This window comes from Rhodnius prolixus, unplaced genomic scaffold, assembly GCF_049639745.1.
Source record: "Rhodnius prolixus isolate KJV_2025 unplaced genomic scaffold, Rpr scaffold_3, whole genome shotgun sequence".
NCBI lineage: Eukaryota > Metazoa > Arthropoda > Insecta > Hemiptera > Reduviidae > Rhodnius > Rhodnius prolixus.
Window position 1 is genome coordinate 40,478,496 of NW_027411603.1, and position 25,741 is coordinate 40,504,236.

General features: G+C 30.5%; 2 protein-coding genes across 5 annotated transcripts; both read right to left on the minus strand.

The window, feature by feature from the left end:
• Nucleotides 1–965: 965 nt before the first annotated feature.
• LOC141453153 (uncharacterized) lies at nucleotides 966–4,049 on the minus strand. Its single transcript, XM_074125974.1, has 2 exons — nucleotides 3,802–4,049; nucleotides 966–1,547 (listed from the first exon to the last, which is right to left on the minus strand). Exons 1-2 carry the CDS (start codon nucleotides 3,808–3,810, stop codon nucleotides 1,122–1,124), a joined length of 435 nt encoding a protein of 144 aa, XP_073982075.1. The 5' UTR covers nucleotides 3,811–4,049; the 3' UTR covers nucleotides 966–1,121.
• Nucleotides 4,050–6,291: 2,242 nt separating this feature from the next.
• Nucleotides 6,292–25,070, minus strand: LOC141452730 (uncharacterized). Of its 4 annotated transcripts, XM_074125125.1 has the most exons (11): nucleotides 24,918–25,070; nucleotides 24,687–24,750; nucleotides 24,391–24,515; nucleotides 24,107–24,199; nucleotides 21,957–23,320; nucleotides 18,954–21,884; nucleotides 17,952–18,003; nucleotides 17,714–17,871; nucleotides 17,433–17,628; nucleotides 6,788–6,910; nucleotides 6,292–6,602 (listed from the first exon to the last, which is right to left on the minus strand). In XM_074125125.1, exons 1-11 carry the CDS (start codon nucleotides 24,944–24,946, stop codon nucleotides 6,491–6,493), a joined length of 5,247 nt encoding a protein of 1,748 aa, XP_073981226.1. In that variant the 5' UTR covers nucleotides 24,947–25,070; the 3' UTR covers nucleotides 6,292–6,490. The 4 variants fall into 4 exon arrangements, with proteins under 4 accessions (XP_073981226.1, XP_073981223.1, XP_073981228.1 ...); XM_074125122.1 differs by having other exon boundaries at nucleotides 18,954–23,320; XM_074125127.1 differs by lacking the exons at nucleotides 6,292–6,602; nucleotides 6,788–6,910 and adding an exon at nucleotides 6,955–7,384 and having other exon boundaries at nucleotides 18,954–23,320.
• Nucleotides 25,071–25,741: the final 671 nt, after the last annotated feature.

The window sequence follows — 25,741 nt, forward strand, 5'->3', positions numbered from 1 at the left end:
TTTGTTTTATCAGTCGACCACTTTTATTAGAGTGCAATAACACGTTTTTGTTTTGTAGCACTTGTCTAACAATGTTGCTTTGGTTGAAAATGGAAAGTTTATTGATTTATGTACACACTTTTTGTTACTTTTTTGTCAATAGGTTCAAACATGCAGTCACATGCCTAGTACAAATCAAGGCACTAAGATTATGAACAGCCAGAAGTCCCTGTTGCAACCAAACAGTTAAGCCATTGAAATAGAGAATTGTTTTCATCAACAAACTAAATGCCACTTTGATAAAGTACTTAATATACTAATTCTGAAGGACCCTCGTTTCACTCCGCCTTGACGGTGTGAGGCTTCCTTCTTCTTGTAATTCTTCGATCATCCTTCTCGGTCCTCAGCCAAAGCTCTCGTCACACATTCTTTTTTCTCGCATACCTCCTTTAAACCCTCTTCCTAGGAATTTCATTCTTACTAGTGGTTAAATATTTAGTTACCGCGTCTCTATTTACCTTAGTAATCATAAAAACTTTTTTTCTCAAAAAAAGATAATACTTAAATATTTTAACATCACTTTTTTGCAATTATTATTATTTTATTTTATCACTTTCATTAACTTACTGAACATCCGAAGCATCAATCCTTCGCAGTTTTGGTTGAATAACTGTGTATTTATACAATAATATTTTTATTTCTGAATTATAGTTTTAAGTAGTTACTAATGGAACAAAAGATATCCAACTCTTTACTTTTTTTCTGATTACTGGAAATACCTTGTCTTGTATGCCACTGGGCACGTGTGTGCAATATTTCGACGAGTGAGAGATAATATTTATAATACAAATAAATGAATAAATGAAATAACAATTGCATTTTGTAAGGGAATGAAGATACCAAATTACTCTTTTAAAATTTTCTAAGTTGTTTACCATTTTTTTAATTTATGTATAAATAAATGCTATCGACAAAATAAATAGGAAACTTTATTAAAACTTTATTTAAGAAATTATAAAATTCTTAAGGAGATTCATTAAACTGCGAGGAAGAACAAAACTAAAAGTAAACATGTTTTTTTAAATATACCTTATTTTAGGACTAGATTATGTTAAGCATTGATTTAACTGCAAGAATAATATCTATCTGTGTTTTGGGGAAGCGTGGGAATGTAACAGTTGATTATATTGGACATGTTGATCTTCAGAGGGACTTCCATGATTCACATCATGATTAGAAAGTACATTATAGTGATGACTTGCTCCAGCAACATGTACAGGCACAGCAACGGCTACTGGATGTGGAACCAATACTTGTTTGTGAACTGGTACCGGTATCGGATATGGTACTACTTTATGTACAGGTATAGGAACTGGTACTTCTTTTGTGAATGGTACAGGCACTGGTATTGGAACGGCATATGTACGAGTGATCTTGATAATTTTAAGTGGTGCTTCTTGTCCATGATCGTATTCACCACTGGTAACCTCCGGTTCGGAAGGGTATTCAGAGGATGAAAGAACGCCAGCCAAGCTAAGACCAGTAAATGACAAGAACACCAGTATTACCTGCAATTAATAAAATTATATTATTTTTGATTACTTTTTAATAATCTGTAATAATTTATAATATAAATAGCGAAAAGCAGAGACTATTTTAGCTCTTTACAACATTTAAAGGTAAACATCTTATTTAATAAAATAAAATCGTGGGAATTTGACAAAAGTTTTCCAGTAGCAACCATAAACAGGAGAAATAAAATCAAAAATTGCAAGCCACAAACAAAAATTTATAGCATTTTTTATAACTAAGTTTTTATCACAATTATTTGAGAGAACATGAAGCAGTTTAGTGTAAGATAAATGAAATTGAAACGGAATGAAGTGAATTTACTGCTAATCGGCTCAAGAATTCTGATAATGCAATCTTAATTACTGCAAAAAAGTTTGCACCTAAAATACACAACAAATCGTTACTTTAAAGTTAAAAATTCTTCTTTTTTTTCACAACATAGTTCTTTAGTTTTATCAAAGTGGAATCAAACTGGTTTATCTCCCTTAACATGATTTATTTATTTATTTAAACGTTTATTGTACAACAGAACAGAAATACTTTAAAAAATCTAAAAAACGTAAATGCCTTGGTCAAAGACCGTCAGGCGAGCTCCGTACAATAACAATACAATAGACAAAATATTTCAACCAAAGTTCTTTTTACAAATTGAACAATAATATTTTTTACACTAAATTTAAAATATATGATAAATGGATTTTAAGTCCCTTAACATGATAGATATCCATTACCTTCAATTAAACCATATATGTAATCTAAAAAAAAAAAAAATGTATATCTATTTGAGAAAAATTGAGATACATGTAGTTTAAGACAAATGTATGAAAAATAAAATTAAGATATTGTATTAAACACTCTTAATAGTGACCACTATAAATATAATTTCACTTTCGAAGAATTGCAAACCCACTCACTAATCACAGTTACATAAAAAAATATATTGGTAAACAGTAGTTGAAAAATTTCATTTTAATGTGGACAGGACGAAGTGGAACTGGTTTACCGGTTTAGTTGTGTGGTAAAACTACTTTCTTCAGAGCCCGACGTACATTCTAAACAAGATCAAAGTATATTTACAATATTAAGGGACTGTTTTAAATATTTCTTTTATAAGTGCCGTAATAATGTATGTTCTATCCAAAAAAAAATAATTAAATACGGTTTTAGATCTGAAATGGCTTAATAAACCTATTTAGAGGTATCATAAGATATCAAAACTTAATTAGTTCTTTAGATGATATGTATTGTGACCAATAGCAAAGCTAAGATGCATTGTGGTACTAATTTCATTTCTGGTCTAGGCCTTGAATTTTATCTGATCGTTAAATGTGAAAACTTTATAATAAAGTATGTTTGCTAGTGGCCTCCTTCCATGATACCTAATTGGTAATTGGACGTAAAGCTCGCCTGAAAAAGTAGGCATTACTTTACTTTAATGCTTTTGTTGTATGAAACGAAAAAAAAATCACTCATTATTGTATATAGTACAGTATGCAGTCTGGCACTTCCAAGAGCGTTCAGTGAATGAAACAACCTCGACAATAAGGTACTGTTCATAATTTCTATTAACTGCTTCATTAATCCAAAAGGAAGAAAGAACATTGCCAATTTCAGTCATATTTTTTGCGAAGCTTTCGGTCTAGGAACTAGCTCATTTTCAGGCTTACAGTCATTAACAATTATATCTTTTACATTGTTACATCTAAGGTTGGTGTAACTCCTATCCTGACTACAAATCTTGAAGTCCCTAGTTCGAAAACTTGGCAGAAAAAAAAAATGACTGAAATGGATAATGTTCTTTCTTTCTTCTGGATAATACATTAAAAATAAATCACTCTAATGATTTGCTATAAAAAATGTAATCTATTGAACACTATAAAAATTATTTAGGAAATTATAGCTTGATATATTATAGATATTTTATACAATATAGATGACAGCTGAAATTTTTTAATTTCAAGGGAAATAAACAAATGAAGAAGGAAAATAGTTTAAATTTACCGCAAAGAAGGCAAAGGAGATTCAAGATTGAGTAAACTTTAGCGATGGCAAATACATAATATGTTAAAAAGTTCCCGACAGAAATTGTTTGAGCTAAAGGAAGTGATTGATCTCTGATGTTAGATGACTGATGACTTTACCAGTGCCCCAATTTAACCACCATTAATTATATTATTTATTTGTATAGAAATTTATGATAAAATCAAGATAGTAACAATATGTAAGAAATAAAAACAGTGTATAACTTACCAAGTTCATGTTTGTTGTGAAAGAAGAAAACACTAGATAGTAAAAGATGCGTCGCTTTTTAAGCGGCCCCACTTCTTACCTTTCTCCCATTTCCTATTGCGCAAAATGTACTTCCTCAATAATGAAAACAAGAAGATTGGGAAGCCTTTCTCCAATCAAACCAGTTAACCACCTAATTCATATAATATATTCGCCAACAGTAGTTATTAGTTAGAAACAAAAACCACTAAAAATTGTTTCGCATTATATTTTTCTGATCAACTGCAAGATAATAATGCTATATTTGAATATCATAATTATTATAATCATTGAATATTTCATGAACAATCTAGTATCTGGCTTCTGTAATAATCATTTCTAAATTAGCGATTGTCACAATGTTATGACTAGATTGCTATTTTTTCTGAAATTATTAACTTGTGTGTTTATTCCAAAAAAAAAAAAGGTTTTAATTTTTAAGAGCTGCAAATGAGATAGAGTTTTACACCTCATCAATTGCATTTTAGTACGAATCGACATCTACATTCATTGAATTCTTAGGAAAAAAGAATATCCTTTTGAGCATATGCTAGGAGGGCTATAATTACAATCTCCGCGAAAACACGTATTACTTCTAATGTTCTTTTTTTTTCTTTTTTTTTTTATCATTTTGGTAAAACTGATATGTCATTGCGTAGGTTGAAATATTTCAGGTCTTGTCCCTCGGGTAGCTCGCTATCTCTTCTTAATAAGAGAAGGTATGACCCGTGCCGATTTTCGATCTTGGTTTTCAGTGGAAATATCTGTTTTGTAGTTTCCGAGTTCAAAAAGTAGTTTCTACAAATTGGTATACACATAAAATCGCAGAAAATTGGGAGCCAGCAGAGAACGCCAGACTAAGGTTTTGGTCAAAATTGGTCAACCGAAGTACCACTTCACTAAATAATTTTTTTTCTTAGTTTTGTACAATTTTCTTGGGACTTTAGGTAGATACGCATATAACCATTTATCCAAAATTGTTTTTCTGGAAATTCGCTTAAGGGCACTTCTGGAAAAGAGAGATGGTTGGAGATACCTCTGAGCGTCATTAATAAATTTATAAATATGTAAATATAAACTTATTTGTAAAATAGATAAATAGATAATAAATCTTTATAATAAATATATACAAAAAATACAGACATGAAGGGCCAATGTACGAAATTATTTCACGCTTTGCTAATTTCTCTAAAAAACGTAAAAGAGTTGAGGCTGAAATAGGCTTCCCAGTAAGGACACATTTCATTCCAATTCGAACTGTGTAATCAAAATGTTGGCAATAATTGAATTTGACTCAAATATTAAGAATTTTTTAAAAAATAATGCAATTTAGAATTTTAAAACAGTTTTGGTCAAGTGACAGTTTTGTAAATATTAACGGGCTCCACATCTTTGTAATTATCAATGTTTCCGATCTAAGGATCAATCTTTTCCACAAAGAACAAACAGATTCACTACTTTAATAATTAAAAAACAGAAAAAAAATATCTAAAATTTGAATGACTTAAAAGATTTTACATTTTAAAACCAATATTAACGAATATATCATCCAATTAATCCCATAGACGACTTTCTCTTAACCTAACTTATGTAGACAACATCAACATCACATCTCGGTTGTATTTACATTACCATTACTTTCGAAAGTATTCATTTTTTACCGAATAGTTGAGTGAATGTGCTTTTTTTGATTGAAGTTATTGCAACAAATTAGAGCCCTTCATTATTGTTTATATGAATTTTTAAAGCTACTCGTATTTCCAACTTGAAATTTAAGATCAAAAATTAAAAACAAATAATTTTAATTTAACAATAATTAATAACGTACAGATTCACAATATTTCATACTATTAAAAATGAATAGGAACTATTTGTTTTAAACGTAGGATACCTGCCAATAGGTAGGAATATCTGACTTCTTTTTAATGGAACAATTGAATTAAAAACATGGAACATGATCTACTTCTTTTTATTTAGCATCTTAACTTGAATTTGAGAGGATAACAAAAAAAAAAAACAAAAACAAAGGCACCTTTATTACTTGAGATCGTTTTGCCCTTTTGAGTGAAAACGTACTTAATTCTTTTTATTTTCTCCTTCACACTTATCAGTTTTTTCCAATCATGTAAATAGAAGTTGAAAAATAAATATTTGATCTTTGTCTGGACAATAGGTATTTTTTTATTTTGTATGTAATTATTTGGGCAAATAGCTTTAGAGGAGAGAACTCATTTTTTTCACGGTAAATGAGGAGGGTTGATAAACTATAAGCCAAACACTCCTAATACGTAACTAACAAACTACTTTTCACATGATTTACTGGCTTAAAATCATTTCCCCATAACAAAATAAATAAATAATTTTTAAAAAAACAGTTAATTATTCCTATTTTGGTAATACCAATGCGCAAAAAAATTATTTAGGATTGATTGTAGAAGTAACGCAGATTAATTGAAAAATAAAACTTGAGCTTGGTAAAAAATTTATTACACTTGTTTTAAACTTTTGGGAAAAAAGTTTTTATATATAGAAAAGTGTGTTTTATTTACAAAACTAATATAGTTATTAAAATTTATCATACAAAAATAATGGTAATCATTTAATATTTCTAGCATTCCTTAATGTTAATTTCTCTATAATTATAATTTATAAAACCATTTTCAAAAACAAACTAAATAATATTACTTTGAGATTTGCAATAATCTTCTAACATTCTTACAAAGTTAATTAATCTCTTTTCATCGTCCGGCACGCTGCAAAATAGTTTTCGAACAAGTGGTTCTCTACAACAAAGAATAAAATTCAAACCGTAAGTTTATGCCACGAACAGTACAATTTTTTTAAACAGTAAAATTTTAAACAAATTCACATACTCTCAAAATGTTCATTTAAAGCTTCAACTCACACTCCTCAAACATACAAAAATAACTAAGATATGTCTTCTAGTTAAGTACACAAGATAACATACCGAAAATGTCCTATGTCAGAAATAACTTTAATATTGTCAATTTTAATTTTCTTCCAACCATCAATACTAATATTTACATCAAATTTGAGTTTAGCTTTAAGATCTACAATATAAAATGAAATTCTGAAAATAAAAACAACATTAGTTAAAATAAAAATAATAATAACAATAATAATAAGTTAAACGGAAGCATTCATTTGATCCAAAAAGTTCTAAAGAAATATTTTAACAAATAGTTTTCTTAAGATTTTACGTTGTTTGGACAAAATTATTTTTATTTTAAGCAGCATGAGATAGAGAATCATTAGGCTGCTCGAGACCAGCCTGAGTGTGCCAATAGATAAGACCTCGATAATGATAAAAATAATATTATTCTTCCTAATTGAATAGGTAAATAATTTTTTCACTTATTTAGGTAATTAAAAAAAGTAGTTAGCTCTTCTTTATCTGTATGAAGGTAGTTGCTTCTGAGTGGGATAAATCAAGAGCAGTAGGTTGGATTGTCTGTTAAAGGAAGAATCTCCCCTCTTGGGAGGGATGGACTCGTCACTAGGGATCTTGGCGTCCCTGCAGTTATACTAGGACCAGAGTTGGGCACTGATTAAAAAAAAAATTAAATTCTAAATTTAATTGATTAAATTATTTAATTGATTGAATTTATTTTTAATTTTAATCATATGACAATTATTTAATCAATTAAATTTCAGATTTAATCGTTAATCAAACTAATTTAATCAAACTAAAAAAATTATGATTAAATCTGAGAATTAAATTGAACTTTAATTTTAATCACCGAATTAGTTCAATTTCAATCGTTAATCAAACTAATTTAATCATCCACTTTTATGGCTTTTCAACCAATGGTTCGAACCACGTTTTGACGAGGTCATTTTTCTGAGCGTCTTCAATAAATACTTTTCGGTTAATTTTTGTAGACTTGGACTTCTCCATGAGTCTCTAGACCAGTGGTTCTTAACCTTTTCATAGACACGGAACACAATTATATGTATATATTTTTCTCGCGGAATACTAACATTAAATAATTTGAAATTCGGTATTTAGCAAGAACTTAAAATTAAAAAAAAGAACAATTTTTTGTTTTCGTATCTATCCTAAGTTTCTAAATTTCAATACATTTAAAATTGAAATTTCGCGGAACTCCGGTTAAGAACCACTGCTTCATATCTTCTACCTTTTTAGATCTGTGCACAAAATAACTATAGTTTATAATTGAGAAAAACAAAGTGTATAAGAGAACAAAATTCCATATCAATACGTGGTTCACAGTGGGAGATTTAGAACGGCCAGAATTTTACAGAAATTCATGACCCAAAAAATTTTCAACCCTTTATATCTTCTACCTTTTCAGATCTGTGCACAAAATAACTATAGTTTATAATTGAGAAAAACAAAGTGTACAAGAGAACAAAATTGCATACCAATACGTGGTTCACAGTGGGAGATATAAAACGGCCACAATTTTACAGAATTTCAAGACCCAAAAAATTTTCAACCCTTTATATCTTCTAAAATTATAGATCTGTACACAAAATAACTATAGATTATAATTGAGAAAAACAAAGTGTACAAGAGAACCAAATTTCATACGAATACGTGGTTCACAATGGGAGATATAGAACGGCCATAATTTTACAGAATTTCATGACCCAAAAAATTTTCAACCTTTTATATCTTCTACCTTTTTAGATCTGTGCACAAAATAACAATAGTTTATAATTGAGAAAAACAAAGCGTATAAGAGAAAAAAATTCCATACCAATACGTGGTTCACAGTGAGAGATATAGAACGGCAACAATTTACAGAATTTCATGACCCAAAAAATTTTCAACCCTTTATATCTTCTACCTTTTTAGATCTGTGCACAAAATAACTTTAGTTTATAATTGAGAAAAACAAATTGTATAAGAGAACAAAATTCTATACCAATACGTGGTTCACAGTGGGAGATATAGAACGGCAACAATTTTACAGAATTTCATGACCCAAAAAATTTTAAACCCTTTATATCTTCTACCTTTTTAGATCTGTGCACAAAATAACTGTAGTTTATAATTGAGAAAAACAAAGTGTACAAGAGAACAAAATTCCATACCAATACGTGGTTCACAGTGGGAGATATAGAACGGCCATAATTTTACAGAATTTCATGACCCAAAAAATTTTCAACCCTTCATATTTTCTACCTTTTTAGATCTGTGCACAAAATAACTATAGTTTATAATTGAGAAAAACAAAATGTATAAGAGAACAAAATTCCATATCAATACGTGGTTCACAATGGGAGATATAGAACGGCCATAATTTTACAGAATTTCATGACCCAAAAAATTTTCAACCTTTTATATCTTCTACCTTTTTAGATCTGTGCACAAAATAACAATAGTTTATAATTGAGAAAAACAAAGCGTATAAGAGAAAAAAATTCCATACCAATACGTGGTTCACAGTGAGAGATATAGAACGGCAACAATTTACAGAATTTCATGACCCAAAAAATTTTCAACCCTTTATATCTTCTACCTTTTTAGATCTGTGCACAAAATAACTTTAGTTTATAATTGAGAAAAACAAATTGTATAAGAGAAAAAATTTTAAACCCTTTATATCTTCTACCTTTTTAGATCTGTGCACAAAATAACTGTAGTTTATAATTGAGAAAAACGAAGTGTACAAGAGAACAAAATTCCATACCAATACGTGGTTCACAGTGGGAGATATAGAACGGCCATAATTTTACAGAATTTCATGACCCAAAAAATTTTCAACCCTTCATATTTTCTACCTTTTTAGATCTGTGCACAAAATAACTATAGTTTATAATTGAGAAAAACAAAGTGTATAAGAGAACAAAATTCCATATCAATACGTGGTTCACAGTGGGAGATTTAGAACGGCCACAATTTTACAGAATTTCATGACCCAAAAAATTTTCAACCCTTTATATCTTCTACCTTTTCAGATCTGTGCACAAAATAACTATAGTTTATAATTGAGAAAAACAAAGTGTACAAGAGAACAAAATTGCATACGAATACGTGGTTCACAATGGGAGATATAGAACGGCCATAATTTTACAGAATTTCATGACCCAAAAAATTTTCAACCTTTTATATCTTCTACCTTTTTAGATCTGTGCACAAAATAACAATAGTTTATAATTGAGAAAAACAAAGCGTATAAGAGAAAAAAATTCCATACCAATACGTGGTTCACAGTGAGAGATATAGAACGGCAACAATTTACAGAATTTCATGACCCAAAAAATTTTCAACCCTTTATATCTTCTACCTTTTTAGATCTGTGCACAAAATAACTTTAGTTTATAATTGAGAAAAACAAATTGTATAAGAGAACAAAATTCTATACCAATACGTGGTTCACAGTGGGAGATATAGAACGGCAACAATTTTACAGAATTTCATGACCCAAAAAATTTTAAACCCTTTATATCTTCTACCTTTTTAGATCTGTGCACAAAATAACTGTAGTTTATAATTGAGAAAAACAAAGTGTACAAGAGAACAAAATTCCATACCAATACGTGGTTCACAGTGGGAGATATAGAACGGCCATAATTTTACAGAATTTCATGACCCAAAAAATTTTCAACCCTTCATATTTTCTACCTTTTTAGATCTGTGCACAAAATAACTATAGTTTATAATTGAGAAAAACAAAATGTATAAGAGAACAAAATTCCATATCAATACGTGGTTCACAATGGGAGATATAGAACGGCCATAATTTTACAGAATTTCATGACCCAAAAAATTTTCAACCTTTTATATCTTCTACCTTTTTAGATCTGTGCACAAAATAACAATAGTTTATAATTGAGAAAAACAAAGCGTATAAGAGAAAAAAATTCCATACCAATACGTGGTTCACAGTGAGAGATATAGAACGGCAACAATTTACAGAATTTCATGACCCAAAAAATTTTCAACCCTTTATATCTTCTACCTTTTTAGATCTGTGCACAAAATAACTTTAGTTTATAATTGAGAAAAACAAATTGTATAAGAGAACAAAATTCTATACCAATACGTGGTTCACAGTGGGAGATATAGAACGGCAACAATTTTACAGAATTTCATGACCCAAAAAATTTTAAACCCTTTATATCTTCTACCTTTTTAGATCTGTGCACAAAATAACTGTAGTTTATAATTGAGAAAAACGAAGTGTACAAGAGAACAAAATTCCATACCAATACGTGGTTCACAGTGGGAGATATAGAACGGCCATAATTTTACAGAATTTCATGACCCAAAAAATTTTCAACCCTTCATATTTTCTACCTTTTTAGATCTGTGCACAAAATAACTATAGTTTATAATTGAGAAAAACAAAATGTATAAGAGAACAAAATTCCATATCAATACGTGGTTCACAGTGGGAGATATAGAACGGCCACAATTTTACAGAATTTCATGCCCCAAAAAATTTTCAACCCTTTATATCTTCTACCTTTTTAGATCTGTGCACAAAATAACTATAGTTTATAATTGAGAAAAACAAAGTGTACAAGAGAACAAAATTGCATACCAATACGTGGTTCACAGTGGGAGATATAAAACGGCCACAATTTTACAGAATTTCAAGACCCAAAAAATTTTCAACCCTTTATATCTTCTAAAATTATAGATCTGTACACAAAATAACTATAGATTATAATTGAGAAAAACAAAGTGTACAAGAGAACCAAATTTCATACGAATACGTGGTTCACAATGGGAGATATAGAACGGCCATAATTTTACAGAATTTCATGACCCAAAAAATTTTCAACCTTTTATATCTTCTACCTTTTTAGATCTGTGAACAAAATAACAATAGTTTATAATTGAGAAAAACAAAGTGTAGAAGAGAACAAAATTCCATACCAATACGTGGTTCAGAGTGGGAGATATAGTACGGCCATAATTTTACAGAATTCCATGACCCAAAAAATTTTCAACCCTTTATATCGTCTACATTTATAGATCTTTGCACAAAATAACAATAGTTTATAATTGAGAAAAACAATGTGTACAAAAGAACCAAATTCCATACCAATTCTTGGTTCACTGTGGGAGATATAGAACGGCAACAATTTACAGAATTTCATGACCCAAAAAATTTTAAACCCTTTATATCTTCTACCTTTTTAGATCTGTGCACAAAATAACTGTAGTTTATAATTGAGAAAAACAAAGTGTACAAGAGAACAAAATTCCATACCAATACGTGGTTCACAGTGGGTGATATAGAACGGCCATAATTTTACAGAATTTCATGACCCAAAAAATGTTCAACCCTTCATATTTTCTACCTTTTTAGATCTGTGCACAAAATAAGTATAGTTTATAATTGAGAAAAACAAAGTGTAGAAGAGAAAAAAATTCCATACCAATACGTGGTTCAGAGTGGGAGATATAGTACGGCCATAATTTTACAGAATTCCATGACCCAAAAAATTTTCAACCCATTATATCGTCTACAATTATAGATCTTTGCACAAAATAACAATAGTTTATAATTGAGAATAACAATGTGTACAAAAGAACCAAATTCCATACCAATTCTTGGTTCACTGTGGGAGATATAGAACGGCAACAATTTACAGAATTTCATGACCCAAGAAATTTTCAACCCTTTATATCTTCTACCTTTTTAGATCTGTACACAAAATAACAATAGTTTATAATTGAGAAAAACAAAGCGTATAAGAGAAAAAAATTCCATACCAATACGTGGTTCACAGTGAGAGATATAGAACGGCAACAATTTACAGAATTTCATGACCCAAAAAATTTTCAACCCTTTATATCATTTACCTTTTTAGATCTGCGCACAAAATAACTGTAGTTTATAATTGAGAAAAACAAAGTGTACAAGAGAACAAAATTCCATACCAATACGTGGTTCACAGTGGGAGATATAGAACGGCCATAATTTTACAGAATTTCATGACCCAAAAAATTTTCAACCCTTCATATCTTCTACCTTTTTAAATCTGTGCACAAAATAACTATAGTTTATAATTGAGAAAAACAAAATGTATAAGAGAACAAAATTCCATATCAATACGTGGTTCACAGTGGGAGATATAGAACGGCCACAATTTTACAGAATTTCATGACCCAAAAAATTTTCAACCCTTTATATCTTCTACCTTTTTAGATCTGTGCACAAAATAACTATAGTTTATAATTGAGAAAAACAAAGTGTACAAGAGAACAAAATTCCATACCAACACGTGGTTCACAGTGGGAGATATAGAACGGCCATAATTTTACAGAATTTTATGACCCAAAAAATTTTCAACCCTTTATATCTTCTACCTATTTAGATCTGTGCACAAAATAACTATAGCTTATAATTGAGAAAAACAAAGTGTAGAAGAGAACAAAATTCCATACCAATACGTGGTTCAGAGTGGGAGATATAGTACGGCAACAATTTACAGAATTTCATGACCCAAGAAATTTTCAACCCTTTATATCTTCGACCTTTTCAGATCTGTGCACAAAATAACTATAGTTTATAATTGAGAAAAACAAAGTGTACAAGAGAACAAAATTGCATACCAATACGTGGTTCACAGTGGGAGATTTAAAACGGCCACAATTTTACAGAATTTCATGACCCAAAAAATTTTCAACCCTTTATATCTTCTAAAATTATAGATCTGTGCACAAAATAACTATAGATTATAATTGAGAAAAACAAAGTGTACAAGAGAACCAAATTTCATACGAATACGTGGTTCACGGTGGGAGATATAGAACGGCCATAATTTTACAGAATTTCATGACCCAAAAAATTTTCAACCCTTTATATCTTCTACCTCTTTAGATCTGTGCACAAAATAACTTTAGTTTATAATTGAGAAAAACAAATTATATAAGAGAACAAAATTCCATACCAATACGTGGTTCACAGTGAGAGATATAGAACGGCAACAATTTACAGAATTTCATGACCCAAGAAATTTTCAACCCTTTATATCTTCTACCTTTTCAGATCTGTGCACAAAATAACTATAGTTTATAATTGAGAAAAACAAAGTGTACAAGAGAACAAAATTCCATACCAATACGTGGTTCACAGTGGGAGATATAAAACGGCCACAATTTTACAGAATTTCATGACCCAAAAAATTTTCAACCCTTTATATCTTCTAAAATTATAGATCTGTGCACAAAATAACTATAGATTATAATTGAGAAAAACAAAGTGTACAAGAGAACCAAATTTCATACGAATACGTGGTTCACGGTGGGAGATATAGAACGGCCATAATTTTACAGAATTTCATGACCCAAAAAATTTTCAACCTTTTATATCTTCTACCTTTTTAGATCTGTGCACAAAATAACAATAGTTTATAATTGAGAAAAACAAAGCGTATAAGAGAAAAAAATTCCATACCAATACGTGGTTCACAGTGAGAGATATAGAACGGCAACAATTTACAGAATTTCATGACCCAAAAATTTTTCAACCCTTTATATCTTCTACCTCTTTAGATCTGGGCACAAAATAACTTTAGTTTATAATTGAGAAAAACAAATTGTATAAGAGAACAAAATTCCATACCAATACGTGGTTCACAGTGGGAGATATAGAACGGCAACAATTTTACAGAATTTCATGACCCAAAAAATTTTAAACCCTTTATATCTTCTACCTTTTTAGATCTGTGCACAAAATAACTGTAGTTTATAATTGAGAAAAACAAAGTGTACAAGAGAACAAAATTCCATACCAATACGTGGTTCACAGTGGGAGATATAGAACGGCCATAATTTTACAGAATTTTATGACCCAAAAAATTTTCAACCCTTTATATCTTCTAACTTTTTAGATCTGTGCACAAAATAACTATAGCTTATAATTGAGAAAAACAAAGTGTAGAAGAGAACAAAATTCCATACCAATACGTGGTTCAGAGTGGGAGATATAGTACGGGCATAATTTTACAGAATTTCATGACCCAAAAAATTTTCAACCCTTTATATCTTCTACCTTTTTAGATCTGTGCACAAAATAAGTATAGTTTATAATTGAGTAAAACAAAGTGTATAAGAGAACAAAATTCCATATCAATACGTGGTTCACAGTGGGAGATATAGAACGGCCATAATTTTACAGAATTCCATGACCCAAAAAATTTTCAACCCTTTATATCGTCTACATTTTTAGATCTTTGCACAAAATAACAATAGTTTATTATTGAGAAAAACAATGTGTACAAAAGAACAAAATTCCATACCAATTCTTGGTTCACTGTGGGATATATAGAACGGCAACAATTTACAGAATTTCATGACCCAAGAAATTTTCAACCCTTTATATCTTCTACCTTTTTAGATCTGTGCACAAAATAACTATAGTTTATAATTGAGAAAAACAAAGTGTATATGAGAACAAAATTCCATATCAATACGTGGTTATCAGTGGGAGATATAGAACGGCCATAATTTTACAGAATTTCATGACCCAAAAAATTTTCAACCCTTTATATTTTCTACCTTTTTAGATCTGTGCACAAAATAACAATAGTTTATAATGGAGAAAAACAAAGTGTACAATAGAACAAAATTCTATACTACTAAGTGGTTCACAGTGGGAGATATAGTACGGCCATAATTTTACAGAATTTTATGACCCAAAAAATTTTCAACCCTTTTTATCTTCTACCTTTTTAGATTTGTGCCCAAAATAACTATAGTTTATAATTGAGAAAAACAAAGTGTATAAGAGAACAAAATTCCATATCATTACGTGGTTCTCAGTGAGAGATATAGAACGGCAACAATTTTACAGAATTTCATGACCCAAAAAATTTTCAACCTTTTATATCTTCTACCTTTTTAGATCTGTGCACAAAATAACTATAGTTTATACTTGAGAAAAACAAAGTGTACAAGAGAACAAAATTCCATATGAATACGTGGTTCACAGTGAGAGATATAGAACGGCAACAATTTTACAGAATTTCATGACCCAAAAAATTTAAAAGTGGTAAACATGGTTAAATGTGAGTGTATGTTGGTCCTATCTAAGTATAGTGAGTGGTAAACATGGTTAAATGTGAGTGTAAGGTGGTCCTATCTAAGTATAGTGAGTGGTAAACATGGTTAAATGTGAGTGTAAGGTGGTCCTATCTAAGTCTAGTGAGTTGCCAACTTGGTTAAATGTGAGTGTAAGGTGGTCTTATCTAAGTCTAGTGAGTGGTAAACATGGTTAAATTTATTGAGATTCGGTATTTTGCAAAATTCGTCTTGTGGATGCGATTCTTTTTCAGCCCAGACAGTTGATCACCTGCTATGGGATTGCGAATGCCTCCTGTCAGCGAGACGGCTGCTCATGCAGAATGTCTTAACGCAGGGCGAGAATTGGCCACCCAACAAGGCTGTTTTGCTTCAGCCGCAATTCTTCCGGCATTTCAACTTTTATGTCAGGAGTGTGCTCGAGTTTTTGTATAGGGGTCAATAGTGTGTAGATAATGGTACAAAAAAAAAAAAATAATAATAAAAAAAAAATAAAATAAAAAAAATAAAAAAATAAAAAATAAATAAATATATATATATATAAAAAAAAAAAAAAAAAATAAAAAAAAAAAAAATAAATAATAATAATTACTATTGAAAACAATTTCCTATTGTATTTGCCAATCAGATAGTAAGCTATCTTCGTCACTGTATTGAATGTCCGCCATGATTTTGTTTGCTTAATTTATCGAATCTTACATATAATTTAATTTTCTACAATAGCCATGTTTTAATTATATTATGTTATGCCCGTGGTTTTGTGTTTATATAAACGTTAGTTGTCATATTTGAATTTGTACTGTTATTTGTTAATTTCATGTAGTGCTCAAATGAGCGGAGCATGATGGAAATAAAGGAAAAAAAAAAAAAAAAAAAAAAAAAAAAAACGGTTAAATGTGAGTGTAAGGTGGTCCTATCTAAGTCTAGTGAGTGGTAAACATGGTTAAATGTGAGTGTAAGGTGGTCCTATATAAGTCTTGAGAGTCACCAACATGGTATAGATGAGACACCAGACTGGTAGAATGAAGGTGCCAAGTTTGGAAAAGGTGATAATATTGATAGAGATGAGGCACCAGCTAGGCGGAATAAAGATGCATTGGTCCGATTCTGGTTTAACCATTGGCAATGTTTGGTTTTAAAAATTTAATCTCTCTTATTTTGATTAAATTAAAAAATTTAATCGTCCAAAGTGATTAAAACTAAATTTGGAATTTAATTCAATCAATTAAAATTATGATTATTTAATTTTAATTTTAATCTTAATTTTTAGTTATGATTAAAAATTTTAATTGATTAAATTCCGATTAAATTAAAAGTGAATTTAATTTTAATCAACTAATTTTGGCCGATTAAATTTTTTAATTTTAATCATGATTAAAATTAAATCTCGGTTTAATTCAATTGTTTTTTAATTGATTAAATTTTTGCCCAACTCTGACTAGGACTAATATCGCTTTTTTTTTTTAACATTTCTAACATTTTTTTTCTATTTACGAATTTTTTCTATCTAAGAAAAACATTCATTAAGATGTTCGTTTCGAGAGCAATAAGATACTAAGAGAAAGTTAGGTAATAAACGTACCTGTTTTTACTTAATTTACAAGGATAAAATCTGTGTAAATAATTTAGAGACATATAAAATTTCTTGATTTCCAAACGTTCTTTCATGATTATATCAGAAGTTTGAAGCACATCCTTAACTGTTAAACACTCAGATTTCAGCCATTCTTCAGTATAACGCTTTGTGATAACGTCAGATATGTATAAATGTATAGCATCTAGAAAGCAAGATATAAAAATACATAAAATATTGTTTGATAGAAAATTTCAAAGAGATGAACATTAAAAATATAAATTCATTACCTGCATGTTTGTCCACACTGTAGTACACTTTTTTCAAACACGTAGCTTCATCAATTCTTCCACTAGGTACTTGAATAGTAATACTTAATATTTCAGTAAGACAGTACCTCCACTCAGTGAAACTTATTCGTAAAAAACCTAAATTTTTCATAAATTTTCTAACAAAAAAGAAAAGATAGTTTGAAAAAAGTAAAATAATAATAATCTAAAAAAAAAGGGGTTGTGCTGAACGACTTACAAATTTTGAACGTTCAGTTTATACTGCTCCATACTGCTTCGATAACCTAAACCTAAAAGCAGATATTATGTTAACAAACAAAAAAAAAAGTCACAATGTTATGAAAGCAAACATCAAAAAGTGATGCTAAAATCGAAATGTTAGTTCATTGGAGAAAAATTATTGAAAGTGTTTCTGTGAAAAAGAAGTTAATAGATGCTTTAACCTCTCAGCTAGAAAGTCTGCCTAAGTGAACAGAAAGTTAAAGAAAGGTTTGCAATTATTAAAAAATTTCATTTGTTAGCGAAATATTAATAAAGGAAAAATAATTTCTTTACAAAAGAAAGAAAGGGAGAGTGTTGAAGTTTGTCAGAATGCTGCAGCAGAGACTAGAGGCTACACAGAGTCTATCGCAAGAATAAGATATGAAAGAATAAGGACGACTCGATATGATAAGGGAAAGAAGGCGCATACTTTTTAAATAGGACAAAGTCTTCAAACCGGCAATACCTATCATCATGACCGCTCGAACATGAGTTTATAAACACTGTACTGGCGTAGACTTCCTATATGGTTGACAAGAAGAGAAAACTAGAAGTGGTACCAATATAAAGTTAAGAAACCAAAAGAGTCTGGCAGAAGGTAGCATTTGTAGGTTCTAATTAAGCAGAGAGAACTGGAGGAACAGCTTCAACAAGTAGGTGCCAGAATAGACTTTTTAGAATCAATTAAATCAATTTATAAATGCAAATAATAAATCTGGAAAAAAATGGTATTTGTTGTTAACATAAAATCCCTTGAACAAAATCCTATAGCACCAGTTAAGTGTTATTAATACGAAATGAAGCACTACCGAAAAATTATAATTTTTTTTTTCGAATATGGAATTAAAATTAAAATTTCTCAATTAATCTTTCTGATCTTCCACGAAATTCCGGAAGACAATCATAATCAGACATATTTAAAAGAATAATTGAGGGCAGACATATTTAATGTATTATTTTGGCAAGAAAAAGAACTTACTTTGTACAAAGGATGAAGAAATTTGAACATCATCTTCTTTGTCAAGGATTCCTTTCTTTAAAGAACCTGTTTTTCGGCTAAAAGTTTTTATGATTGTAACTGTTGGTCGCACTTGCAAACTTTTAGTTTCAATTTTATTTTCTTCGCAAATATCATTTACCATTGGTTCACTAGGATTAACTTCATTTTCACTAGATGTATTGTCATTTTTATTTAACGTGCAACCAAAAAGTAACTTTTCAGTTTCAACACCTTTATTTGTTTCCCCGAATACCGGAGATATTCTGTACGAATTGGATATGAGATCTTGCTTAACCCTTTGTGGATCACTACACTCTTCTTTTGCTGCAATCTCATTTGCATTTGATTTTCGGCTTAATATTTTTTCACTTATTTGTACACTTACAGTTGAACTGGCTGAATCAGCGTTTACTAGAATAGCAGAATTATCAGATAAGATTTTACTTGAATCACAATACAAATCATTATCTTGTGCAACCATATGGTCCTCATCAGATAATCCTGGATGGGGAACTAAATTATGTTCTGTATTATTCACATTACAGGGAGAATTTGGAATAGAAGAATCTAGTAAATCCACTGGCTGAATTCCTTGATGTATATCTAAGCAATAAGAATTAGATTCAATGTTTTTCGGTACATTTTTTGTTATTTCGTTCTCTTTTAGTGGAAAAGCTTCAACTTCAATCAAATTCATAATTCTACTAGCGTTACAGTGCTCATCAATATTGGGTGAAAGGTCGTAAAAACTTTTTTCCTTTTCAACTAAATCAATTTCAATGTTTTTTTGAGAATCATGATGTTTTTCGTTGGTTATTTTTAATTGATCTTGCTGCAAGTCATTTATTTCTGTAATTTTCTTACTGCATAAATCTAAATCTATACTGATCGCTTCTGATAAATTTTCATTATTTGATTCCATGTCAATTTTTATTTTCTTTGTTACTCTACTTTCCTCTATGTCGAAGTGATTATTTCTTTCGTCCAGTTTCGCCTTGTTTCTTACAGGAATTTCATCATTATTATTGCACGAAATGAATGAGTTGCAGGTCATATCCATGTTTACTGACTTTTCATTATCAAGACACTCACTATGAAGTAACGTCACACTAGAATTTTCACTGCTTCCAAGCATATTTTCCTCACTAGATATCGCAGCTTCATTACTCATTACATTTTCAGAAAAATTATTGTCTTTAGCGACAGTCAGTTTTTCATATTCTTTTGGTTCATCGTTTCCTGGATGAAATTTTACAATGTCTAGGTTTTTGTTAGAATCGGCTATTATACATTCTGCCGTACTGTATGTTATCCCACAACCTGTATTTCCTTTCAAATGTGGAGTAGCTCTAATATTTTGGTCAAAATTTATTAAAGTGGATTCCTGATATTTGTGATCATTCCCAACATCTAGCTTTACATTGAGTGCTGTAGGTTGGTTTGCTCCAGATGTATTTTGTACTGATTTTTCAAGCACAAATTCAGAAAGCTTTTCCGCTAGTTCAACGTTCTGCAAATTATCTGTTAATGCAACAGAAATGTTTGAACGTTCGCTTTCACCAAATTTATTATGAAAACTACTTGTAGCTATATTATCCAATACATTTACACTATTCTTTTCAAACTCTCTGTTAGATGAATTTTCTTCAATGTTGGAGACTCTAGAATTGTTTTCTTTTTTATCATCTGTTGCCAATATATTCGTGAATTCCATACCGGTTGAGCATTCGTTACTTTTTGCAGATGAAAAATAGTGCTTTGACACCACGGAATTGGTTTCGGATTCTTTTACACATTTGATACTTGATGACAATACCCTATCTTTCAACAAGGGTGAAACAACATTAGGTGAGCTGACCATGCAAGCTTCAGTAAATTCCATATCTGACGGCAATTCGCCATTTTTCGAGAATGGCAAAGCGCCCCTTGAAACTCCAGGCAATTTTGATGAACATGCTTCAGTAAGTTCCATATTTGAAGACAATTCATTATTTTTTGAGAATAGAGTAGCATTTCTTGATACATCAGAATGAACATATTTGCACGCCTCAGTAAATTCCATGTTCGATGAAAAGTTGCAACTTTTCGTGGGTAGTAAAGAATTCTTTGTTTCTTCTGGCACTTTTACTACATTATCTTCTGCAGCATCCATATCTGGTATCAATTCACCCCTTTTCGTAAAAGGCAAACAATCAGTCGTTTCACTGGGCTGTTTAGCTAAACAAGCTTCTGTAAATTCCATGCTTGTTGACAACTTACTATCTCTATTGCTAAGCAAAGAATTTCTTGATACTCCTGGTGGAATGGGTTGGCACAACTCAGTAAATTTCATATTTGAAGAAAAATCGGGATTTTTCTTAAAGAGTAAAGAACTCGCTGGTACATTTGGCGAGTTACCAACGTAGGTTTCGGTGAATTCCATATCCGACTTTTCACCAAATTTTGTAAATGGCATAGAATTACAAGGTTTCTTTTCGCAAACTTCGGTAAATTCCATATTCGAAGAACGTTCATTATCATTCCTCGGTGGTATTGATTTTCTAGTTATTTTAAGTGGGTTGATTAGGCATGCTTCTGTGAATTCCATATTGGATGAAGAATTAGGATTATATTCATTTGGCCTGAAAAAACTTATGGATTTTCTACAAGGCTTAGGTAAGCAGACTTCCGTAAATTCCATTGTACAATTTAATACTTGATCTTGAAAGATGGGCCTAATAGGGTCTCCAACTTCAGGAACCAGAAGGGATTGTGTACTCTTCTCTAGCGCTCTTTCATTAACTACGTCATGCTTTAACAGGTGATCATTGTTTAATTTATAAAATGACTTGGGAGAGCAAGCGTTGGTAAATTTCACATTGGAAGAAGAATCATTTTCATGCATAACGATTTCTTCAGCAATAACAGCTTCTGAAACATTTTCAGAATTTATTAGTGGATATTTTTCTGAACATGTTTCATTATGAATTGACACTGACTCACCATTTCCTTCTTTTCCAGTTAATTTGGCAGTGTTTTCTACAGTACCCTTGAAGATGTTGATCATCCCTTCATCTGGAGCCTTATTTACATATGTTTCTGTACATTCCATGGCTGAACAATCATAATCTTGCAAATGGCTTCTCGAACTACTTTTAGAATTTATAAGAGGAATTTCTGTTATTCCTTCCTTTTGAGGCATTCCTTCATTTTTTGAGGCAATTTTTAATGAAAAACTTGTTTCGTAAGGCTTCACAATACACGCTGCTGTGAGTTTTGTATTGAGGGTGCAATCGCTATCTTGAGCAGTAAGGGGGTTATCCCCTTTAAAAATTTTTTCCAATGGTTTCGAAGCACAAGAGTCACTGGGCGAATAATTATTATCGGGCATTTTTGTGCATGAAGAACCAATACCTTCTGGCCCTTTTAGGACACCAACTTCTGTTATTTCCATGTTGGAGTTATCTAAATTATCTATGTTAAGTGTATTAATAAAACTTTTTCTATTTTTTATTTCTGCACTAACTATCTTCTGTTGGTTTTCTGATAATTTATTTTCAACGTTCTCAAATCTGTGAACCGCCTCTGTAAATTCCATATTTACTGAGTTATTTAGATCACTGTCTATATTAAACTGAATTACAGGTAAACATTTTCGTGCTTCCAGGCTTATTTTCAAGGAAGATTCAACAAATGTTTGATTTTCTGAAGATATATTTTCTATATGAGTTATTTTCTTAAGCTGCCCACAAACTATTTGTTTTGGTACTTCCTTTGAAACGGTTTCGATGCTTTGATTATAACTTTTTTCTGTTATTTTATTGGATGCATCGTGACAATGTAAAATATTTGGTGAGGGCTGGTTATCATTAACTGCAAGGAAATGATCAAAAGTTTTTTTCACACAAGTGTTTGATGAAAGATCAGAAGGAAATTGCATTTCATTCACTAAGTTCGGTTCCAATGACATATCAGCTAGTGACTCTCGCATTTTATCTGAAAGAATTGGTTGAGTTAAATCCATTCCTTCGCTTATACAATGATCTAATCCACTTTGGGATTCATCTTGAGGTTCTAGAGAGTAGTTTCCACAGTTATTTTCCTCCTGATTTTCCTTTAAACAATCAAAAAGCCGTGGATTAAAGGATGATTCATTTTTTCCAACTACTTCTGCATTGTCATTACTTTCGCCATCTACAATTTCTAAAGCTGGTATTTTAGCATCGTTTTCATTGTAGCTACAATTAGTGATATCCATAGATTCATTGTTATGTAAGCTGTCATCTCCCGAAATGATATTCATGATTAGCTTAGCTTCCTTTTCGGTTTTGGCATCTTCAGCTTGCGAATGATGACCACAGGTTTCACTAAAAAATAAAAGTAATATTAGTTCCACTGCTTAAGAAGGAAGAAAAAATGGTCTCTTATGTCGTCTGAGCCATCTTCATCAGTCTGAGAGATATCGTATGTGTAAAATGAAACAAAGAAATACAAACCAGTAAACCTAAAAATTGTTTAAGGGGAAAAAATATATATATTATTTTAAGATATAAAAACTTCGAACGTTGAAAACAGAGGAGTAACAGCGAATAAACCTCTGGTGAGAAAAACTGAAGACCATACGATAAGAAAAGATACCCTTCCTGTTAGACCTACAAGATGAGCCTTTGGCTGCGTTGCGGTGAAACAGGATCTATCTCCAAATCTAGAAATCTAAAAATTTCTCTTGGTTCCTTTGAAGTTACATTTGTCTTTTATTAAGATTATTTACTCTGTTCCATCAGATACACTAGATTCGATATTTAGTATAGAACTATGCCGAAAATAGTTACATAAATATTTACATTTAAAGTTTACTATCATTTTATGATATGTTTAAACGAGAAAATTGTTTTCCGAGGAAAAATGAAAGTTCTTGAGGGTGCTTCCTTTGTAACAATATCAGCAAGTTACAGTGACAAGACCACAAAAACAATAAATAAATAAATAAGTTACAGTCTAGTACCTATTTAGTAAATTTAAATGAGTTATAAAAATTAAAAGATGGAAAATGTTTGTAAATTTGATTAATAAAAGGAATATTGAGATTACTTGCCTGATATCTCTATATCTAGATAATGATTTCATATTCTTGAAGTTTTAAATATTCTCACCTTAGAGACATTCCAGATGAATCTGAAGAAAATGATTCATCATAAGAAGGTGTGCATGAGACATGTATAGTGCCATCCTTTGAATTAAATTCTCTGTAATAAAAATTAACAAGTACACATTAAAACGATAAGGATGTCTGTCTCAACGTATGATTACATGTCACGAGAACGTAACGTAAAATTCAGGTAAAGTAAAAAGAAAAGGAGAGAAATTCTATGTAGTATGTTTGCCCGCTATTATAGTATGATTTCAATAAATGTCTAAGAATGTCCGTCATACATACCTAACTTTGTTGACGCCAGCAAAGCTAACTCTTCTTTTTCTATTAGCATCAAAATCATCATTGTCCTTTTTGTTTGAAAAATTAACATCAAGCAAAGGAGCCCGAGTTTTTGGAGGTTTTAAAATCTAGAAAAGTTCCGCAAGTTGCAATATTTAACTATGTGAGATAATTATATAAACTACTTTGAAAACTTCTTAAAAAAACAAAACAAAAACAGATTTATATAGTACTAAAATCGTTGTTAATCTGAAATTCCTAATCCATCAAGTAGGAATTATATAAATAATAATACTCACAGAGGAACGTCTAGACTTGGAAACAGAATCCTCATAACCTGAATAATCAATGTCATTTTTAAACCTAAAATTAATGAAAAATAATCAGTGACATTATCAAGAAAATATCTCAAAAAATATAAACCTCAAACAAAGAGTAACCAGTTCTGTGAATTACAATTAGTGGCTTTAATTTCACTAATAAGAGGTAAAATTAATTTAATTCAAATAATAAGAGAATATAGATCTTACGGCACACGATTTTCTTGAGTATAATCCATAATACAAAACTATACTAAAATACTATACTGTTTCAAGTTGAAAGAAATACTCTGAGCGAAATTCAAATTAATAAACAACCTTCCTAACAGAAAATAAAATGGCGGTTTTTTGTGATAGTGTAGAAGCAACATAATGATCAACATTTTTTAAACGAATTTTTCATAATTCCATTTGGAATCGATATCTTTTTTTTAAATATAAGTAAGAATTAGTAAAGTGAATACTATTAGGAATTAAAAATTTAACTTATGTTTATTTTCCAACTAGGGGGTAGGGTTTTAAGAAATTGCTCTCCCATGCAGGTCTAAAAGATTATTAAATGCCTTGAATGTACAAGCCAGTTTTTACTTCTTTATTCAATAAATGCGGTTGATGTATCAATCGGCCTTAATATACAACTTCGGCAAAGATTCGTCAATCTTATTTGGACCTGGATTGGGTTATTTTATTTAGCTATTATATCTCTTCAATAATTTGCCTTTGAACTCCTTAAGGCCTGACATTGAAAATGAACAAAATAAATGAAGATATTTGGCACTATCTTTAAATCTTGAACCTCCTCCAACCTAATATTCTAAAGAAACCTATCAGCAGTCCCCGATGTATTTTTTTAAAATTGCCTTTCTCGCAATTCCCGCCTCTTTTCCTTTGCATGCCCTGGCAAATACATACATACGGTCGTGCTCTGAGGCGACTAGCAAACACATTTAACAATAAATTTCTTTTATTAACCATTAAATAAAATCCAAGGTTAAGACCGGGAATCAAACACAGTACCACATTACATATTAGCT

What these genes read in the sequence shown, in the direction of transcription:
- LOC141452730 (XM_074125122.1), bottom strand. Translation starts at nt 24,946, where the DNA reads ATGGATTATACTCAAGAAAATCGTGTGCC. An exon ending in AAACTGAACGTTCAAAATTT is followed by an intron (nt 17,872 to 17,951) that starts GTAAGTCGTTCA and finishes CTTTTTTGTTAG; the next exon opens with AAAATTTATGAAAAATTTAG. An exon ending in CAGTGTGGACAAACATGCAG is followed by an intron (nt 17,629 to 17,713) that starts GTAATGAATTTA and finishes CTTGCTTTCTAG; the next exon opens with ATGCTATACATTTATACATA.